General features: G+C 42.7%; 1 protein-coding gene across 2 annotated transcripts in view; it reads left to right on the top strand.

The window, feature by feature from the left end:
- Fbxo28 (F-box protein 28) overlaps positions 1–7,661 on the top strand; it is a 31,000-nt gene extending 23,339 nt beyond the window's left edge. For both annotated transcript variants that reach the window (XM_021633644.2, XM_060364850.1), the window contains exons 4-5: positions 2,593–2,788; positions 3,300–7,661. In XM_021633644.2, the coding sequence (XP_021489319.1) occupies positions 2,593–2,788; positions 3,300–3,694 (591 nt within the window). In that variant the 3' untranslated portion in view covers positions 3,695–7,661. The remainder of the gene's footprint in view (positions 1–2,592; positions 2,789–3,299) is intronic.
- The last annotated feature ends 10,238 nt before the right edge of the window (positions 7,662–17,899 follow it).

Here is a 17,899-nt window from a genome sequence, read left to right as displayed (position 1 = left end):
TGTTTTTGACTCCAATGCTTTGAAACATCAGAAGCATTAGTAAGCGCTCCAAAATGCTTGAATGTTTATTTTAAACTACACTTGCATAATTAGTCCAAGAAAAGGTACTCCATTTTACTATGTACTGGCTTTCTAGCATGACACTTGAATAAGTCATTGAAAAAGTTAATTTTCTTCTAACATGGGTCCTGTATGGAACAGTAATGGCAGAAGAATGCAGCACTAGCCATTGGTTCCCTGTTTACACCTTTGACTCTCTGGTCCTCGTTTTCTCCCTTTGTGGGCTGGACCCTCTTGTGTTATTGCCTGATGGAACCTGCCCACATCTGCAGTTGGTCTCTGATGTTCTGGCTTGGCTCCAGCTGCCTCTAGTACTTACCACCTGATTGCCCATTGAGGAATCACTTCCCATTAAGTCCGCCTGATGCTCCCCCTCAGCTCATTGAGTTCCTTTTCAGTCCTTGCCCACAGCGCTGGCCACCTTGGTAAAGTCATATCTCTATACAAAGGACCACCACCTTGAACTTGAATCTAGGAAACAGTAAGGGTTAGGATTTGTGTTTTATGCTAGATTTTGTGTGTTTTTTTTTAACTAGTAAATATTATATGTTTATTCTCTGAATCAAGAAGAGAAGGCAAATTATGAGACTGAGAGTGGGAATAAATGCAGTAAGAGGAATACGTGTGATTTGAGGAGGTTTGAGACTAATGGCAGAATGGTTTGGCTTATAGCCCCAGTTCTTATGAAATAGATGAGATAAAGTCCATTGAAGTACATGCTATTTGGACTGTGGTCTTCAAAGATGTGAATCGGTGTTTTTAGGGCTGTGCTGAAGCCATGGCAGTGCGAACAATACCCTCTCGGAGTAAAGCTGGGAACACAATTGGCCAAGGACATTCAGTTACCTTTCAGGTTAGAGCAGAGGGAATTAGGAATCCATGCAGTAAACAGTTGTTTCTTCTCCATGGATGGCCTTCATTCTCTGCATTGAAATAGTCACTCAAATAGAAAAGGGAGTGTTGGTGATGGTGAGAAAGTGTGTCTGAAAGCTCATCCAAGCTGTGTCAACTCTGAGAGAAACAAAGCTTTATGGGATGGAGCATGAGGCAGTGTACAGAGAAAGGGAATCAGACCAGACTGAGTTCTTGGGGACAGAATCAGATTTGGAGTGTAGACTTGGGTAATCCCTCACCCTACCACTACTCCCTGTAGAAGTTAATGTCTGTGTTTAATTCTCTTGTTTCTTTAGCAGTCCATGTGGCTCTTCTTGTATTGTGTATATTCATATGTCTTCCCAATTGCTCTGATTTCCTTAGGGGCAGAAGCTATATTTTATTTGTTTTGAAATTTTTTTAAATCTTTTTATTAATTACAGTTTATTCACTTTTTATCCCCCCTGTTCCTCCTCCTTCCTCCCCTCCCAATTCCTCCCTCCTTCTTCCCCACCGATGTCCCTCTCCCAGTCCACTGATAAGGGAGGTCCTCCTCCCCTTCCCTCTGATCCTAGTCTATCAGGTTTTATCAGGAGTGGCTGCATTGTCTTCTTCTGTGGCCTGGTAAGGCTACTCCCCCCTCAGGAGGAGGTGATCAAAGAACAGGCCAATCAATTCATGTCAGAGACATTCCCTGTCCCCATTACTATAGAGGCCACTTGAATACTGAACTGCCATAGGCTACCTCTGTGCAGGGATTCCAGGCCATCTCCATGAGTGGTCCTTGGCTAGAGTATCAGTCTCAGAAAAGACCCCTGTACCCAGACTTTTTAGATCTGTTGCTGTCTTTGTGGACTCCTGTCCTCTCCAGGTCTTATATCTCCCACTTCTTTCATAAGATTCCCTGCACTCTACCCAAAGTTTGGCTATGAGTCTCAGCATCTGCTTTGATACCCTACAGGGTAGAGCCTTTAAGAGGCCCTCTGTGGTAGGCTCCTGTCCTGTTCCCTGTTTTCTCCCTCCTCCAATGTCCATCATCCTCTTTGCCTTTTTGAATGGGGATTGAGCATCTTAGTCAGAGTCCTCCTTCTTGATTAGCTTCCTTAGGTGTACAGATTTTAGCATGTTTGTCCTGTATTATATGTCTAATATCCACTTATGAGTGAGTATATACCCCATGTGTCTTTCTGCTTCTGGGATACCTCACTCAGGATGATCTTTTCCAGTTCTCACCATTTACCTGCAGGTTTCATCATTTCCTTGTTGTTTGTTTGTTTGTTTGTTTGTTTTTATCTCTGAGTAATACTCCATTGTGTAGATGTACCACAATTTCTGTATCCATTCCTCAACTGAGGGACATCTGGGCTGTTTCCAGCTTCTGGCTATTACAAATAAAGCTGCTACAAACACGGTTGAGCAGATGTCCTCTTTAGCTTTAATACAGTATCCTGGCAGAGTAAAGATACTAAATCTAAGCATAAAGTATACTCAGATACTAAGTCCAAAAACTGTGCTGTGGATTCTTCATGGCAAGTTCATGAGTTAAAATGCTCTCTAAGTCTTCACAGCAGCTATAAAATGGTAATCCCTTCTTTACTAGTTAGCTGATCTCTATTTTTTTTTAACTTTACAAAGTGCTAATGAGAATTCATACTGTAGGTGATTGATGAGATTTACCGTGTACTGAGATACGTCAATTCTACTAGAGCCCCTCAGCGAGCTCACGAAGTGCTGCAGGAATTGCGGGATATTTCTTCCATGGCAATGGAGTACTTTGATGAGAAGATCGTTCCAATTCTGAAGAGGAAATTGCCAGGATCAGATGTGTCTGGAAGACTCATGGGTTCTCCTCCAGGTATCTTATTTGGTTTCTTGGGGTTTCTTTTGCAGACAGGGTCTTTATGTGTATCTATAGCCCAGGCTATCCTCAGACTCCCCCTGTAGTGTATGTTGGCCTCAAACTGATGGTGAGCCTCATGCCTCAGCTTCCTGAGTGCTGAGAACATGGCTTTGCACCACCACCAACGCAGCTCTCCTCTGCAGACACCTTGACTACATCTTCAGTGTCTCATAATCATTTTTCACAATTTTGTAGCACCTTTCTTTATCTTTTCATTTAACCACGTTTTGTTGGTTTGGTGCTGAGGATGGAACCAGAGCTTTGCATATGACCTGCTGCAAAGCTACATCCCCAGCTCCTACTTCTGGGTTTTGGTTAAATTCTACTCTCTAGATCCATTTCATGTGAACACAATGACTGACATAAAGTGGATTTTATGTTGTAGTTAACCCAAGAACCTAAAGTAAGCTGAGGTGTTCCCAGCGGGAAATGTGAATGACTAACCCTTTAAATGCTTTCCGTACAGTTCCTGGACCATCTGCAGCCTTGACAACAATGCAGCTCTTCTCCAAGCAAAACCCCTCAAGACAAGAGGTCACCAAACTGCAACAGCAGGTTAAAACCAACGGTGCTGGTGTGACTGTCCTCAGGCGTGAGATTTCTGAGCTCCGCACCAAAGTGCAAGAACAGCAGAAACAGCTTCAAGACCAAGACCAGAAACTGCTAGAGCAGACCCAGATCATAGGTGAACAGAACGCACGGCTGGCAGAGCTGGAACGGAAGCTTCGAGAGGTCATGGAAAGTGCAGTAGGAACGTCCTCAGGGTCTGGGCAGAGTGAGGAGTCTCCTCGGAAACGAAGGAAGGCAACAGAAGCCATAGACTCTCTTAGGAAATCCAAACGGCTCCGGAATAGAAAGTAAAGTGGAATGTGGCTCTGGCTCCAGAGGAAAACGTCCATGGCTGGGAGTTTAAGCAGTTCCTCCTTTCTGGATACTGGAGCAACATGGTGTCCCTTAGGCTTCCGGGCGATCAGACACAACTTACACTTGGCTCTTGTGGTTGGCATCCCTCGCGCTTCTCTGTTGGAGCTGATGCACAGAACTTTCTTACTTTGCAATAGATTTGTACTAACCAGACCCGTTCTCTCATGTTTGGGGACTAACCTTTCTCCTGTGCAGGTGATGTGTTAAGAGGTTTATTTGTTTCTGCATATATGCGCATTACGTGCGGATTTTAACAAACCCATTCTCAACAGACTAAAAGTTAAGTTTAATACATAAAATGTCCTGTTCACTTGAAAGAAAAAATCTACTTTTTAAATGGACACTATCTTGTTTTAAAAAAAAAGAAGTTGACTTTTTGTTATAAGTGACCTTTGTCTGGAATGTCTGAGAAGTAGTTCATACTTTGGTATTGAAGTGATGAGTAATGGGAAGGCCTGCAGAGTGTTGTCTGTAGAAGGGACTCTACAGTGCCGGCTATTTTTATAAACTACTGGCAAGGGATGTTTGCAGTCGTCGCTACATGCTTTCAGTTTTCTACATTTGCATGGATGGTTGCATGCATTGCCTAGTCAGCGCACTTCACAGCTCTTGCACTGGTGGTGATCTTGAACCTTTATTCTTCTCCACATGTTAGAGCTGCGCCCTTATTGATCTAAGCGCTTAACATCTTCCTTCTCAGCAGCTTGCCTGTAGGGGGAGAATTGTCAGTCCATTTGTCCTCCTGTTTTACAGGCACAAGAGACTGTTAAAGTCCATTGATGTATCTCTTCTTTGTAGGGTTCAGGTCCACTGGTAAGAGAACCCCAAATCCAAGGCTATTTCTCTAGAAATCAGACCTCTGGGAAGTAGCCATGACCCTGACTCATCGCTGTGCTCATGGATTAGCCATGACTGAATAGGGACCCAGCTGAAGGAAAGTTCATTGAAGAAAATTGTACCATGAGACAAGCAGGTTGATCATTTCATTTCTGGGGATGGCCCGAGTGAAGCTTTTTACTCCCACTTTCAAGCTCTTGTTATAACTTTGAGCAGAAGCTTTAGTCTTGTTTGCACTCCTGTTTTGAGCTTGTAACTGGAAAAGCGTGTCTTGCACTGTTCAACCTTCTGAGTGGTCACTTTAACAACCTCCAAATTGTATAAAGTGCTTCTTTTCCCCGGTTGTATATTTTTGAAACATTGAACTATCACTGTCCTATTTTTATTTTAATGTACTAAATTATGTAGTTTTTGTTCTTTTAAAGATCTGTTGCTATGGTCTTCAGTTATTTATAGTAAATTTAGGTGTAAGATAGTAAAAACTATCCCTTCCAGGTGAAAGCTGACACCTGTGTAAAACTAAAATGTTGGTAAGTCCCATGGTGGTGGAAAACACGAGGTTGTCATCCGTCCAACATGGCATGTTATGCATCCTTTAGGTTATTTTTACCAAGTGACATTCTCCTGCCCTTTCTTAGTATTGTCCCTTCATGATCCTGCCCTTGGCATTGGTCCAAGTCTCTGTCTGACCTTGAAAGTCCATCTACAATGTAGTGTTTTCAGTGAGAAACCATAACGTGGCATCCAAGTGTTTCATGGTTTGTTAGGAACATAATTTTAAAATAAACAGTTTCCTAAAAAGATTTGTCAGCCAAGGTCATCCATAAGGAATGAACCCATTTTGTCAGCAGGTCTTACTTTTACAATTCTAGGATGTAGCCATATCACCATAGCCTTGGAGGGGGCCTACTGAGCGCTCAGAGCTTGACTTTACCAGTCTGCTGTTCTGGTAGAGGAAGGCTTTTCAAAGTGTAATAATCCTTATGCATCAAAGAAATAAGCCTGAAACTATTTAATAATTATTAAAGTTTTCTCCATTCTTTTTTTCAAACTACATGTAACGAGCCTGAGTGTAGTCTCCAGTCTTCCATAAGCTGGTGCGAGCACATGGCTTTCATAGTGAACCCTTTCTCGGTGAGTGGGGACATGTCTACAGCATGGACCTGTGACCTCCAGCCCATCAGATTGACTTGCACGTGTTTCATGAGTGTCTGTAACTGAGAATAAGCACTGTGGCTCGCTTGTCTTAAGCTTTCCTCGGAGCAGCTGACACATTAGGAAACTGTCTTCACCATTTATCAAGACAGTTACTAGGGAGCTGTAATGCTCGCTTTGAAATAGCATAGTGGCAGTTATAATTCTCCAAATCATACATTATTTTAATAGCTAAACTGACTCACCATGGGAAAGGTTAACTAGACTCCTAAGAGAGCGACCTCTTGCATTTCCTGGCAAAACCTTACGTGTTGTAGCTGGTTTATAGCACCCAGATTCCTCTGTTTGGGTCATTCCCATGCATAAGTTTATTTGTGGTACACACTACACACAAGCATACAAACATGAAGAGACGTGGATGGGCAGTGAAGAGGACTGGCCCCTGTCCCGCAGAGCCCTGCTCACCTCCCACACACACTTTTGCTCACCTGGTTTCCACCCATCTTGGGTTACAGAAGCTCTTCAAACTTCCCTTGTGCTGTAGAGAGCCTGGAGGTGATGGGGTAATTAACAGTGATCCTGCTTTATGAAGACTGCTGGGGTACCCCGGGTCTAAAGCCACAGGTTTGCAATCACCTTTTTTGTAAAACATGGTTTTTTGGAGTACTGAACTCACAGGGGCTTGCCTTAATTCCGTAGTTTCAAGATGTATGCGCTAATATTCTATGTGTTAAGATGGTGAAATATTCTATGTAGCCCCAAGAGTGGGTAAAACAGAGTTTAATGCCTAAATAAATAAGCTAAAAGGTGTCACTACAGCTGGATTTTTTTAGAGAAAAAATGGACATATTGAAAAAGATAGGCAATGCGTCATGAACAAAAATCGATGGCACCTTGGGATTGCACTATTTCATGCACTATTTTATATGCCATTTCATAGCCTGCGCTTTAACCTCCAAAGAAATGCTGTGTGGTACCTGTTCCTTGTTAGTGAGCTCATTCCCAAAATGGCACGCACTTCTTTTTCTCTATGCTGAGTTAGTCTCCTGGAGCTGGCCTTCGTATTTGAGTTCTCTGCTTCCTTAGCCATATTTTCTAGGATCCAAGAACTCCCGTCTCGTCTATTTCCAATCTATTTCCAACAGCATGGAATTCATCTAATGTAAATCTCATCCTTAGTGATCCACACACAGTCATAGACCCACTTCTAGTGATGGGTACCTGTTTGTTACATGTACCAAACCCTCAGAAAGTAGACACTGTAAGAGTTGAAGGCGGGAATAAAGGCCTGAAAGGGAACACACAAAATGACATCGCTGTTTGAAAATGGTTGGGTCTCTACAGGAAGCTGAATTTACTGCTTAATGCTTTGGATTGGGATCTGCATGAGTTCCTTTAGGGCAGACAAGGTTCAGTTCAAACTACTTAAATATAGAGTCTACCATCTGCAGAAAATAAGAATTTTCAAAAAACACTGAGCCTACAAAAACTGCTGCTGGTGGGGTGTGGCCACCAACTGCTCTTCCTTTGAGTAGCAGTAAATCATACAGGTAAGAACTAGGGCAGGCTTGAGTGATGCTGGCCTTTCCAGTTTCCTAAGAATCGTGGCTAAGTTTCTGATGCTGTAGCATTGAATTCACCTCTTCCCCATTGTCTGAAGGTAGCCACACGCTTTAGAAGCCTAGGAATCCGATCAGGCTATTGCCAAAGTCCAGTGGTTCGTACTGCCAAAAGGTTAGACGTGTTTAGAAATCCTCTTTGTGGTACCGTGTGTCTGTTTACCTTATGCTCATGAGCAACAATAAACCACTAGTTGACCTTCTGGAATTTTCGTTGTTATGACCTACTCAATTATTGGAGGCACCTCCCAGTCACACAAAGGGCACGGAAATAAATGCATTGTCACCAGGTCTCCCTGTTTCTTTATTTCACGCACCAGAGTTGGGAGCCACCACAGACAACACACCGCCTCGGTAGCTGCTGTCCTGGGCCACTACACTGTTTACACACTACTGTCCCCAGAGCCACCACACATAGCAGGGTTGACGACATGTCCCACAGAGTGAGACAAGGAAGAGGTTTCGGTGGGATTTAATCCTGACCCTCCAGCCTGAGGCTTTGTACTTCCTGCTGTGCTATACTCCATTTCTAAAAGGGCAAGGAGCATTGATTAAGATGCCACGTGGAGCGATCCTTGTAGATCCTCAAGGCAAGCCATTCAAAAAGGCTGGGTGCTCTGGGGAGGGAGCTTCAGCAGAAACGCTTGCTGAGTAGCATCCGTTTCCAAGGCTCTTGGTCCAGTCCCCCACACTGGGGAAAGGTGGAGGGTTCTGACGGTAGTTTCCCCGAGGTGTACAAGTAAAAGACTTGCTGACTTCCAGGTCCAAGGCAACTAACAGGTTTATGGTCACTATGGTATATGTTGCTGTGACCATCAATTCTTAGGCTCTACCAGAGGGGAACAGCAGTTCTCTTCAAAATTCTTTCCTGCTCCCAATACAAATAGAATTTTGGGGGAACTGAAATCATACAGATCATTTTTGTTAGTATAAATTATACAGAGGTTTCATATTGATGTTCCCATACACAATACACCGACACACTCACTCCTATATTAACCTTACCCTCCACTATCATCACTTACCTTCCACTTGCTTATCATTCCCCCTTTTAATTCCCTGTCCTTTGTTTCCCTGATTTCCACATGGAAGAGAAAACAGGGCTGTGGAGTTTGCTTATTTCACTTAATGTGATTTCCAATTCCGTGCATTGTCCTGCAAAGAACATGATTGCGTCCTTTATTGTTGAGTAAAGCTCCTTCATTTGTATGTATATTTTCTTTATTCATCCATTGACGTATACAAGGTTCACCCATTTATTGGCTGTTGTGGAAGTGAGATAAACGTGGTGTCTCTGTAGTGACCTGACTTAATTATTTTTATTTACGTGTGTGGGTATTTTGCCTACATATATCTGTGTATCATGCAGTGCCTATGGAGGCCACAAGAGGGCATCAGTTACTCTGAAATGTACAGGAAGTTGTGCACCTCCTTATAAGTGTTGAGAATCAAACCCAGGTCCTCTGAAACAATAGTCAATGCCCTTAATCACTGAGCCTTCTCTCTAGACCCTCCCTGCTGGTTTTCACAGGGCTTGAAATTACATCCCCCACCAACAGTGTGTTAAGGTTCCTTTCTTCCCACATTCTTGGTTTTTTTGTGTTTTTGTTGTTGTTGTTGTTTTCCTTGATGCCATTCTGATGGATGAGATAGAATGTCAATGAAGTTCTGTTTTATTTTGGCCACCTTTATTTTGAGGGTCTCTGTGGCCCACATTACCTTGAAATGCACTAGGTAGCCCAGGCTAATCCTGAACTCAACGCCATCCTTCTGAGTTAGCTTTCTGGAAATATGGCATGAGTTTGAAGCCAGCCTGGAATACACAGCAAGATCTTGTCTCAAAGTGCCAAAACAGGCATGTACAGAGCCCATTGCTAGCACGTGGAGGGGTTGGCTTCTGATTTCCATCCCTAATAAAAAACAAACAAACAAACAAACAAAAAAAAAACCTCAACAACCCTGTCCTACGCTAGTTCCCCCATGTTAATTTCTGAAACCATTTCTACAGGGTCTATGTTAGATGATCATCTCACCGCAAAGTGCATCTCAGAGCAAAATTAGAGGAAAGTTTAAGGAAGCAAAACCGAAGTTGTGGACATCAGAGGTAGAAGCCCAAATTACATTAGGAGGGAAATACAAATCAAGGATGAGCTTCAAGCCAGGCCTGGTGACACAGTTCTTTGATCCCAGCTCCTCAGCTGACTGATACAAAGAGGATCGGTCATAAGGTCAAAGTCTCTCTCAGCTACAGACTGAGTCCGAGACTGGCCTGGGCCAGTAAGTGACACTGTCTCTCCTTAAGTGCTGGAGACACAGCTCAGTGATAGCACACGCAAGCACAAGGCCCTCGTTCAATCCCCAGGTCTCCAAAACAGTACACTTCTAGAAACTTCATATAAACAAAGCTGAGTAGATTTCTTGTGTTTGTTGTCTGAGACAAATTCTCATGTATTCCATCCTGGCTTCAAACTCAACATTTAGCGTGTGGTGATAGCTGGAGTCAGGTGTCCAGCTTCAATGGGTCCTGGGGATTTAACTCAGGTCATCAGGTATAAACAGCAAGTGCCTTGACCAGCTGAGATTGATGGAGCCCGTGCATGGGGTATACTATGTTCACGGAGGGCAGAGGACATGTTTAGGGAGTAGTCATCTCTCTGCCTTTACATGGGTTCCAGGGATTTAACTTCAGCTTTCAACTTTGTACATCAAGCGCCTTTACACACCGAGCCATCTCACTGACCCGTCTTCTGTTTTTAATTCCCTGTTGAAGTCTGTGAAGCAGCAATGTAAATGGTAAATTGGCCCTGGGAATGGGAACCTAGGCACCTCCTATGTTAAGAGAAAATCAACACCCCTGCTCTCTTCACACCAAGAAGTGGGTTAGCTCATCCTCTACTGGATTGGAGCAAGCTCAGAAGCCCTTGCTCTTCTATTTTTGATGGAATATGGATTCTCTTCTCATACAGTACATCCCAATGACAGTTCCCTCCCTCTACTTCTCACAGTTTCCCCCTACTTCCCCTTTTCCTCAGATCCAGTCCCCCTCCATCTCCTTTCAGAAAAGAGGTCTCCAAGAGATAATGACCAGACTCGACAAAACAAGATACACTAAGGCAAAGCAAAAGCCCTCCCACCGAAGCTAGACAAGGCAGCCCAATAGGAGGAAAAGAGTCTCAAGCAAAGGTAACAGACAGAGATACAACCACTCCCACTGTTAGGAGTCTCACAAAAGCATCAAACTAGCGGCCCTAACATATCTGCGGAGGACCTGGTGTAGACCCTTGCAGGTCCCATGCTTGCCATGTCAGTCTCTGTGAGCACCCTTCTCTGTTGACTCAAAGGGCCATGTTCTCCTGTTGGCCTCCATCCCTCCTGATTTCCTGGAATCTTTCCCTCTTCTGTGAGGTTCTGTGAGGTTCTGTGAGCTCCCAAGAAGAGGGACCTCATGAAGATTTCAGCTTAGACTCTGAATAATGTCTGGCTGTGGATCTCCGTCCCTGCTCCCATCTACTGCTGGATAAAGCCTCTCTGGTGATGACTGGCCAAGGCACTGATCTATGAGTACAGCAGACTGTCACTAGGACTCATTTGGTTTGGTTCTATCCTAGGTCTCTGGACTACAGACTACCCAGTCTCCAGGTCCTGGTAGTGTGGGCCTGGGTCCCCTCTTGTGGAGTGTGCCTCAAGTCAGGCTGGACATTAATTGGCCACTCCTACAAGTTCTGTGCCATCCCTGCCCTGGCACATCTTGCAGGAAGGGCAGATTGTAGGTGGAGGGTTGTGGCTGGGTTGATGCGCAGGTTTCTCTTTCCAGAGCCAGCAGCGTACCTTCCTGCACCAAAGAGACCAATATGTAGGGGTGAAGGCTGCACGTGGGCACCAGCTGGACCTCTCTATGGTGCAGTGAGCTGTGTGGATGTTGTCTTCAGCAGTGGTGGCCCCCGCTATGAGTTTGCAGAGAGCAACCCTCTGTCCTAACACCAGCCTGGAATATTTAAGGATCTCCACAGAAACCCCTTGACCAACAACTCAACAAATGTAACCCCGCCCATGCAGGCAGAATGCCCACACACACCAAATAGAATTAAAAATTAAAATATTTAAGCTGGGCATGGTGGCACACGCATTTAATCTCCACACTCAGGAAGCAGAAGCAGGCATATATCTGTAGCTGTGTAGCTGTATTTCGAAGTGGCCAAGTTGGATTCCAAGAATCGTATAAAACTATTGTTACATCTACCTCGGTATTCACTAGGCCTTCAATCTCAACCCCATCTAATTGTGACTTCAACTTTGGCCTCTAATCATTTATAGCAGTTTGCCAAAATATTTGCTTTTTGGTATCTTTCAAATCACTTGTGGTAAGCTTAGAGCAGTGCTGTCTAGCATAGCGGGCACTAATCTTTCTAGTTGCTCTCTACAACAGTCTCTCCTTGGCTGACAGGGAATGTATGGCTCATACTGTTTTTTTGGTGGGGCCCAAGCAAAGTCCCTACGCAATTTCTTACAATTAAGAAATTCCCTCGTATATCATAAACTCTGTGTCCACCCTTTCCAAATCTATATATCCCAGGAAACTTTCTCCCTGGATTATCATTAGAGAAAATATTATGCTTAGGAGCTGCTTGTCTACAGTCCTTTAGGAAGCGGCCTGGTCTTCCACAGCTAGCATCAGACATTTGGAGCTCTCATACTTTAAGCAATTGCCTGTCCAATCATAATGGGAATGTAAGCATTAGATCCAATATCTGCAGTAGTTTTAATCCATTCATAAATAAGTGTGGATCTGGTCTTTAAAGATCTAGTAACCTGGGGGCTGGAGAGATGGCTCAGAGGTTAAGAGCACTGGCTATTCTTCCAAAGGTCCTGAGTTCAATTCCTGGCAGACACATGGTGGCTCACAACCATCTATAGTGAGATCTGGTGCCCTCATGCAGGCAGAATATGTATAAATAATAAAAATAAACCTTTAAAAAAAATCTAGTAACTTTTTGCATTCAGCATTAGCATTCTTGAAAGCTAAAGACTCAATTAAAACTCTTGTCTTTGGATCTGATGTTGCTCTATTTAGAGCTGAAGTTAATCTTTGTAAAAAAAAAATCAATAAGGGCTAGAGAGATGTCTCAGAGGTTAAGAACATTGGGTGTTCTTCCAAAGGTCCTGAGTTCAACTCCCAGCAACCACATGGTGGCTCACAACTATCTATAGTGAAATCTAGTGCCCTCTTCTGGTGTACAGGCAGAATGCTGTATAAATAATATTTTTAAAAATCAATAAAAGATTCATCTAAGCCCTTGGTTATCTTGGTAAATGATTTAGAGTTCTTCCCTCTTGTTCACCCTTGTCCCAGGCACATTGCTGTAAGGTAGTACCATCAAACATAATATGCACTCATAGATCAGCATACGGAGCACCTAGCAACTGGTCCTTGACGATATTAATGCCTCTAGTCCTATTACATTTCTCCATAACCGAAGCCTTTTTTGTCCATCATGTCGACCACTGCAGTTGAGGGCCAGCTTCTAATATAGCCGGTATTAAATCTTTCCAGTCTTTTGGAATTATGCAATTTTGCATGGCCGAGGTGGCCCATGCCACAGGCTATCATTGCTGCTTTACGTCTTTTTAGCTCTGACGTTTCCATGGGCTGCCATCCAAAATCACCATTTTCTAACAGGCCTGGAGTGCCATTCTGCAATCTCGTCACTAGGTGTCACCATAGGCTTTAGATCAAATTCCTCTGGGCTAGCTTGAACAAATTCTTTATTCTGGTTTAAAAGATCCGTTTCTGTTCTACTGCTTGTAATCTAGCATTCCATTTCTCACTTTTCCTTCTCCAAGTCTGCTTCATTCTGATCTTTTTTACAGAGAGCACAAAAACCTGCAATCATTACTGAACATATTGTAATTAGTTACATGAAAACAACTAAAACCAAACTATATGGGCTCAAAGTGCTCTCTTCTATGTTTTCCATTTTTTAACTTGGAAAATATTTTCTTTTTAATCTTGCTAACTCTCCTTCCATCAGAGTCTAATTTATTGTGGTCATTTACAAAACATTTCTACATATTTCTCTTTTTTACCACTTCCAAACGTAACATTTGTTTCTGTATTTAAGCTTCCCTATATTCTCTGGGGGATATCCTCTCTGAGCATACATTACCGGCTTTGAGGCCTGGAATTTCAGCTTCTCTGACTCTGCCGCTCCACTCCACGCTTGTGTAGCTGGGGCCTTGTTGCTAGATTCTCTCATCGGGTTCCTGTGTCTGGTACTTGTGGACAATCTGAATCTCATGCCTAAATTTGGATCATGTGTTTAATCTGGATCTCGGGCCTCACATTGGTGCACCAGATATTGTGTTAGATACTAAAATGGCTCTTCCAGCTTGCTTCTTAGGTCCATTTGCTTGGAATATCTTTTTCTAACGTTTCACCCTGAGGTAATGTCCATCCTTGATGTTGGAATGTGTTTCTTGTATGCAGCAGAAAGATGGGTCCTGTTTTCACATCCATTCTGTTGGTCTATGTCTTTTTATTGGGGAATTAAGACTTCTGATACTGAGAGATATCTATGACCAATGATCATTAATTTCTATTATTTTGTTATTGGTAGTAGTGACAGACATGAGTCTGTGCACACTCACACACTTCCCTTCTTTCAGTTTTGCTGCTGTGAGATTATTTCTTGTGTTTTCATGAGTGTAATTAACCTCCTTGGGTTGGATATTTTTTTCCTAGCACCTTCTGTAGGAATGGGTTTGTAGACAGATATTGTTTAAATTTGACTTTATCATGGAATATCTTATTTTCTCCATCTATGATGATTGAAAGTTTTGCTGGGTGTGGTAATCTGTGGTCTCTTGGAGTCTGCAGCACATCTGTACAAGCCCTTCTGGCTTTTAGAGTCTCCACTGAGAAGTGAAGTGTAATTCTAATTAAGTCTGAATTTATGTGTCACTTGGTCTTTTTTCCTTGCACCTTGTAATATTCTTTCTTTCTTCTGTATGTTTAGTGTCTTGATTATTATGTGGTAATGGGATTTTCTTATCTCATCCAATCTATTTGGTGTTCTGTATGTTTCTTGTAGTTATATTTATAGACATCTCCTTTTTTGGTTAAGAAATTTTTCTTCTATAATTTTATTGAAAATACTTTTTTGGGGGGCCACTGAACTAGGATTATTCTTTTTCCTCTATTCCTATTATTCTTAAGCTTGGTCTTTTCATAGGGTCCCAGATTTCCTGGATGTTTTGTGTTAGCAGGGTTTTTTAGATTTAACATTTTCTTTGACCAATGCGTCCGTTTCTTCTATTGTATCTTCAATACCTGAGATTCTCCCTTCCATCTCTTGTACTATGTTGGGGAAGCTTGCCTCTATACTTCCTATTTGCATTCCTAAAATTTCCATTTCCTAAGTTTGTGGGGTGTTTTGTTTTGTTTTGTTTTGTTTTGCTTCCCTTTCCATTTTCAGGTCTTGAACAGTTTTATTTGTGTCCTTTAACTGCTTGTTTCTGTCTTGGCTTTCTTTGAGGGATGTATTAATTTCCTCCAACTGTTTGTGTTTTCTTGGATTTCTTTAAGGGCTTTATGAACTCCCTCCTTAAGGGCCTATCTAATCTTTTTATAGTTGGTTTTGAGGTCTTGTTCTTGTGCTTCAGCTATGTTAGAATATTTAAGGCCAGCTATGGTAGGATAGCTGGGCTCTGGTGCAGACATATTTTCCTGGCAATATTGATTGCATTGTTATGCTGGTGTTTAGGCATCTGGGTTTGGGGTGATTATAGGTGTAGGTGTTAATATCTGTTTGTCTTTGTTGTGTGGGTGTTTTGTTCCTTGTTTTTTGTTTCCTCTCTGGATTTTCAGAGTGTATGTTGACTGTCTTCCTGGCCTGCTCCACTGATGTGTTCCCAGGAAATGGCTGCTGGTGTTGGAGGCTGGGGGAAGGGAAAGCCAGGGGGAGATGGTCTGTTGTAGTGCTAGGGATGACCCTGAGATTTAGCCTGGAGAACAGAGAAGGACTTACTCTTTAGGGCTGTTTCTATGACCCTAGACACTGGAATCACATCTGCTCTTTATTCTCAAAGTAGCTGGAAAACACAGCTCACCTAGCTTTTGCCATTGGACAATGAAGGGGTGAATGCTGGGCAATTACATTGCCCAGAACGTGATGCAGACACCCAGATATGTAGATGTCATAGGTTACACAGCAACACAGGCCCATAGTGACTTCAGGAGCAGGAACAGGCATCTGATAGTGGTCTCCAAATGCTGCATGGGTCTACTCTAGTCACTTTCTAAGTGTATTTAAACACACATACACAACTAACTACTCTTATAGATGTTTCAGACTCCTGAGAATTTTATTTTCATTTCGTCTTAGTTTTGTTATCTCTCAGAATCCTAGAACCACAAAAGACATTGGAAATGATTCAGATTACTTCCACATCTTTTTTCATTCCTAATGTATGTGATGTGCACAGGGACACACACACCTGAGAATGCTGTTGCCCTCGAGGTAACTTAATCTCTGAGGTTCAGTATCGTGATTTGTAAAAGACAACCCCAGGGGCTGGAGAGATGGCTTAGTGGTGAAGAGTGCTGGTTGCTCTTCTAGGGGACCAGGGTTCAATTCTCATGGCCACTCATTACCATCTGTGACTCCAGTCTTAGGGGATTTTCTTGACTCTGTGGGTACCAGGCATGTAAGCACATGGGACATCCATTGAAGCAAAGCACCCATACACATAAAAATAAATAAATAAAAATTAAAAGACAACAGTGTGGCCAAGATGCATTGTATACGTGTATGAAATTGTCAAAGAATAAATAAATAAAAATCATTTAAAAATTTCTCAAGACAAAGAAGTCAAAGCATCTTCAACAAATGGTGCTGGTCTAATTGGATATCTGCATGTAGAACGATGCAAATAGTTCCATATCTATCACCCTGCACAAAACTCAATTCCAAATGGATCAAAGACCTCCACATAAAACCGGATACACGAAATCTGATAGAAGAGAAAGTGGGAAGAGCCTTGAACTCATTGGCACAGGAGACAACTTCCTGAAAAAAGCGTCAAAAGCTCAGGCTCTAAGATCAACAATCAATAAATGGGGTCTCGTGAAACTGAAAAGCTTCTGTAAGGAAAGGACACCATCAATAGGACAAAATGGCAGTCTACAAATGGGAAAAGATCTTCACCAGCCCTACATCCACCTGAGGGCTGATACTCAAAACATATAAAGAACTCAAGAAACTAGACATCAACAAACCAAATCACCCAATTAAAAATGGGGTACAGCTCTAAAAAGAATTCTCAACAGAGGAATCTCTAATAGCCAAGCAGCACTAAAGAAATGTTTATAGTCATCAGAAAAATGCAAATCAAAACTACTCTGAGATTTTATCTCACACCTGTTAGAATGGCTAAGATCAAAAACTCAAGTGACAGCGCATGCTGGCAAGGATGTGAAGCAAGAAGAACCCTCCTCCATTGCTGGTGAGAATGTAAACTTGTACAACCGCTTTGTAAGTCAATCTGGCACTTTATCAGAAAACTGGGATTAGTTGGACTGCGATACCCACCTATACCACTCCTGGGCATATATCCAAAAGATTCTCTCTCATACCACAAGGACACTTGCTCAGCTATGTTCATAGCAGCTTTATTTGTAGTAGCCAGAAACTGGAAACAATATAAATGTCCCTCAATTGGGAAGAATGGATAAAGAAAATGAGGTACATTTACACAATGGAATACTACTCAGCTATTAAAAACAATGACATCATGAAATGTGCCGGCAAATGGATGGAACTAGAAAGAGTGAGGTAACCCAGACTCAGAAGGACAAACATAGTATATACTCACTTATAAATGGAGATTAGCCATAAATTACAGGGTAACATGCTACAATCCACAGACACAACGAAACTAAGTAACAAGAAGGGCCCCAGGGGGAACTCTTGAGAAGGAGAAAGAGAATAGACATTGAAGATGGATGGAGAGGGCAAATGGGGTTGGGAAGAAGAGAAGAAGGGACCAAATTGGGGGAGGATGGAAGAAGAGGGTACCGTGAGAGAGAGCTGGAATTGGTGTGGGGGAGGGGCATCTCTGGAAGAAGAGGGAAACAATGGAAACTTCCAGGAATCTAGGAGGGTGACCCTAGCCAAGACTCCTAGCAATGGTGGATATGGAACCGGAAATAGCCACCTCCTGCAACCAGGCAGGACTTCCAATGAAGGGATTGGGACACCCATCCCCCACCCCACCCCCCACAAAACTTTCAACTCACAATTTTTCCTGCCTACAAGCTGTGCGGGATAAAGATGGAGCAGAAACTGAAGGAATGACCAACCAATCACTGGCCCAGCTTGAGACCCCTGCCACCCTGCAGCAGTGGTTTTGAGGCATAGGAGAAAGACATCCAGGCAATGGGAGGAGTCCCTGTTCATTACAAGCTCTGGAGATGTCTTCAAGAAGACCATAATAAAACAAATTAAAAAAAAAAAAAAAAAAACTGTAGTGCAGA

The sequence above is a fragment of the Meriones unguiculatus genome, chromosome 11 (assembly GCF_030254825.1).
Source record: "Meriones unguiculatus strain TT.TT164.6M chromosome 11, Bangor_MerUng_6.1, whole genome shotgun sequence".
Lineage (NCBI taxonomy): Eukaryota > Metazoa > Chordata > Mammalia > Rodentia > Muridae > Meriones > Meriones unguiculatus.
Note: the sequence above shows the minus strand (reverse complement) of the source record. Positions and strands in the feature narration are given on the sequence as shown.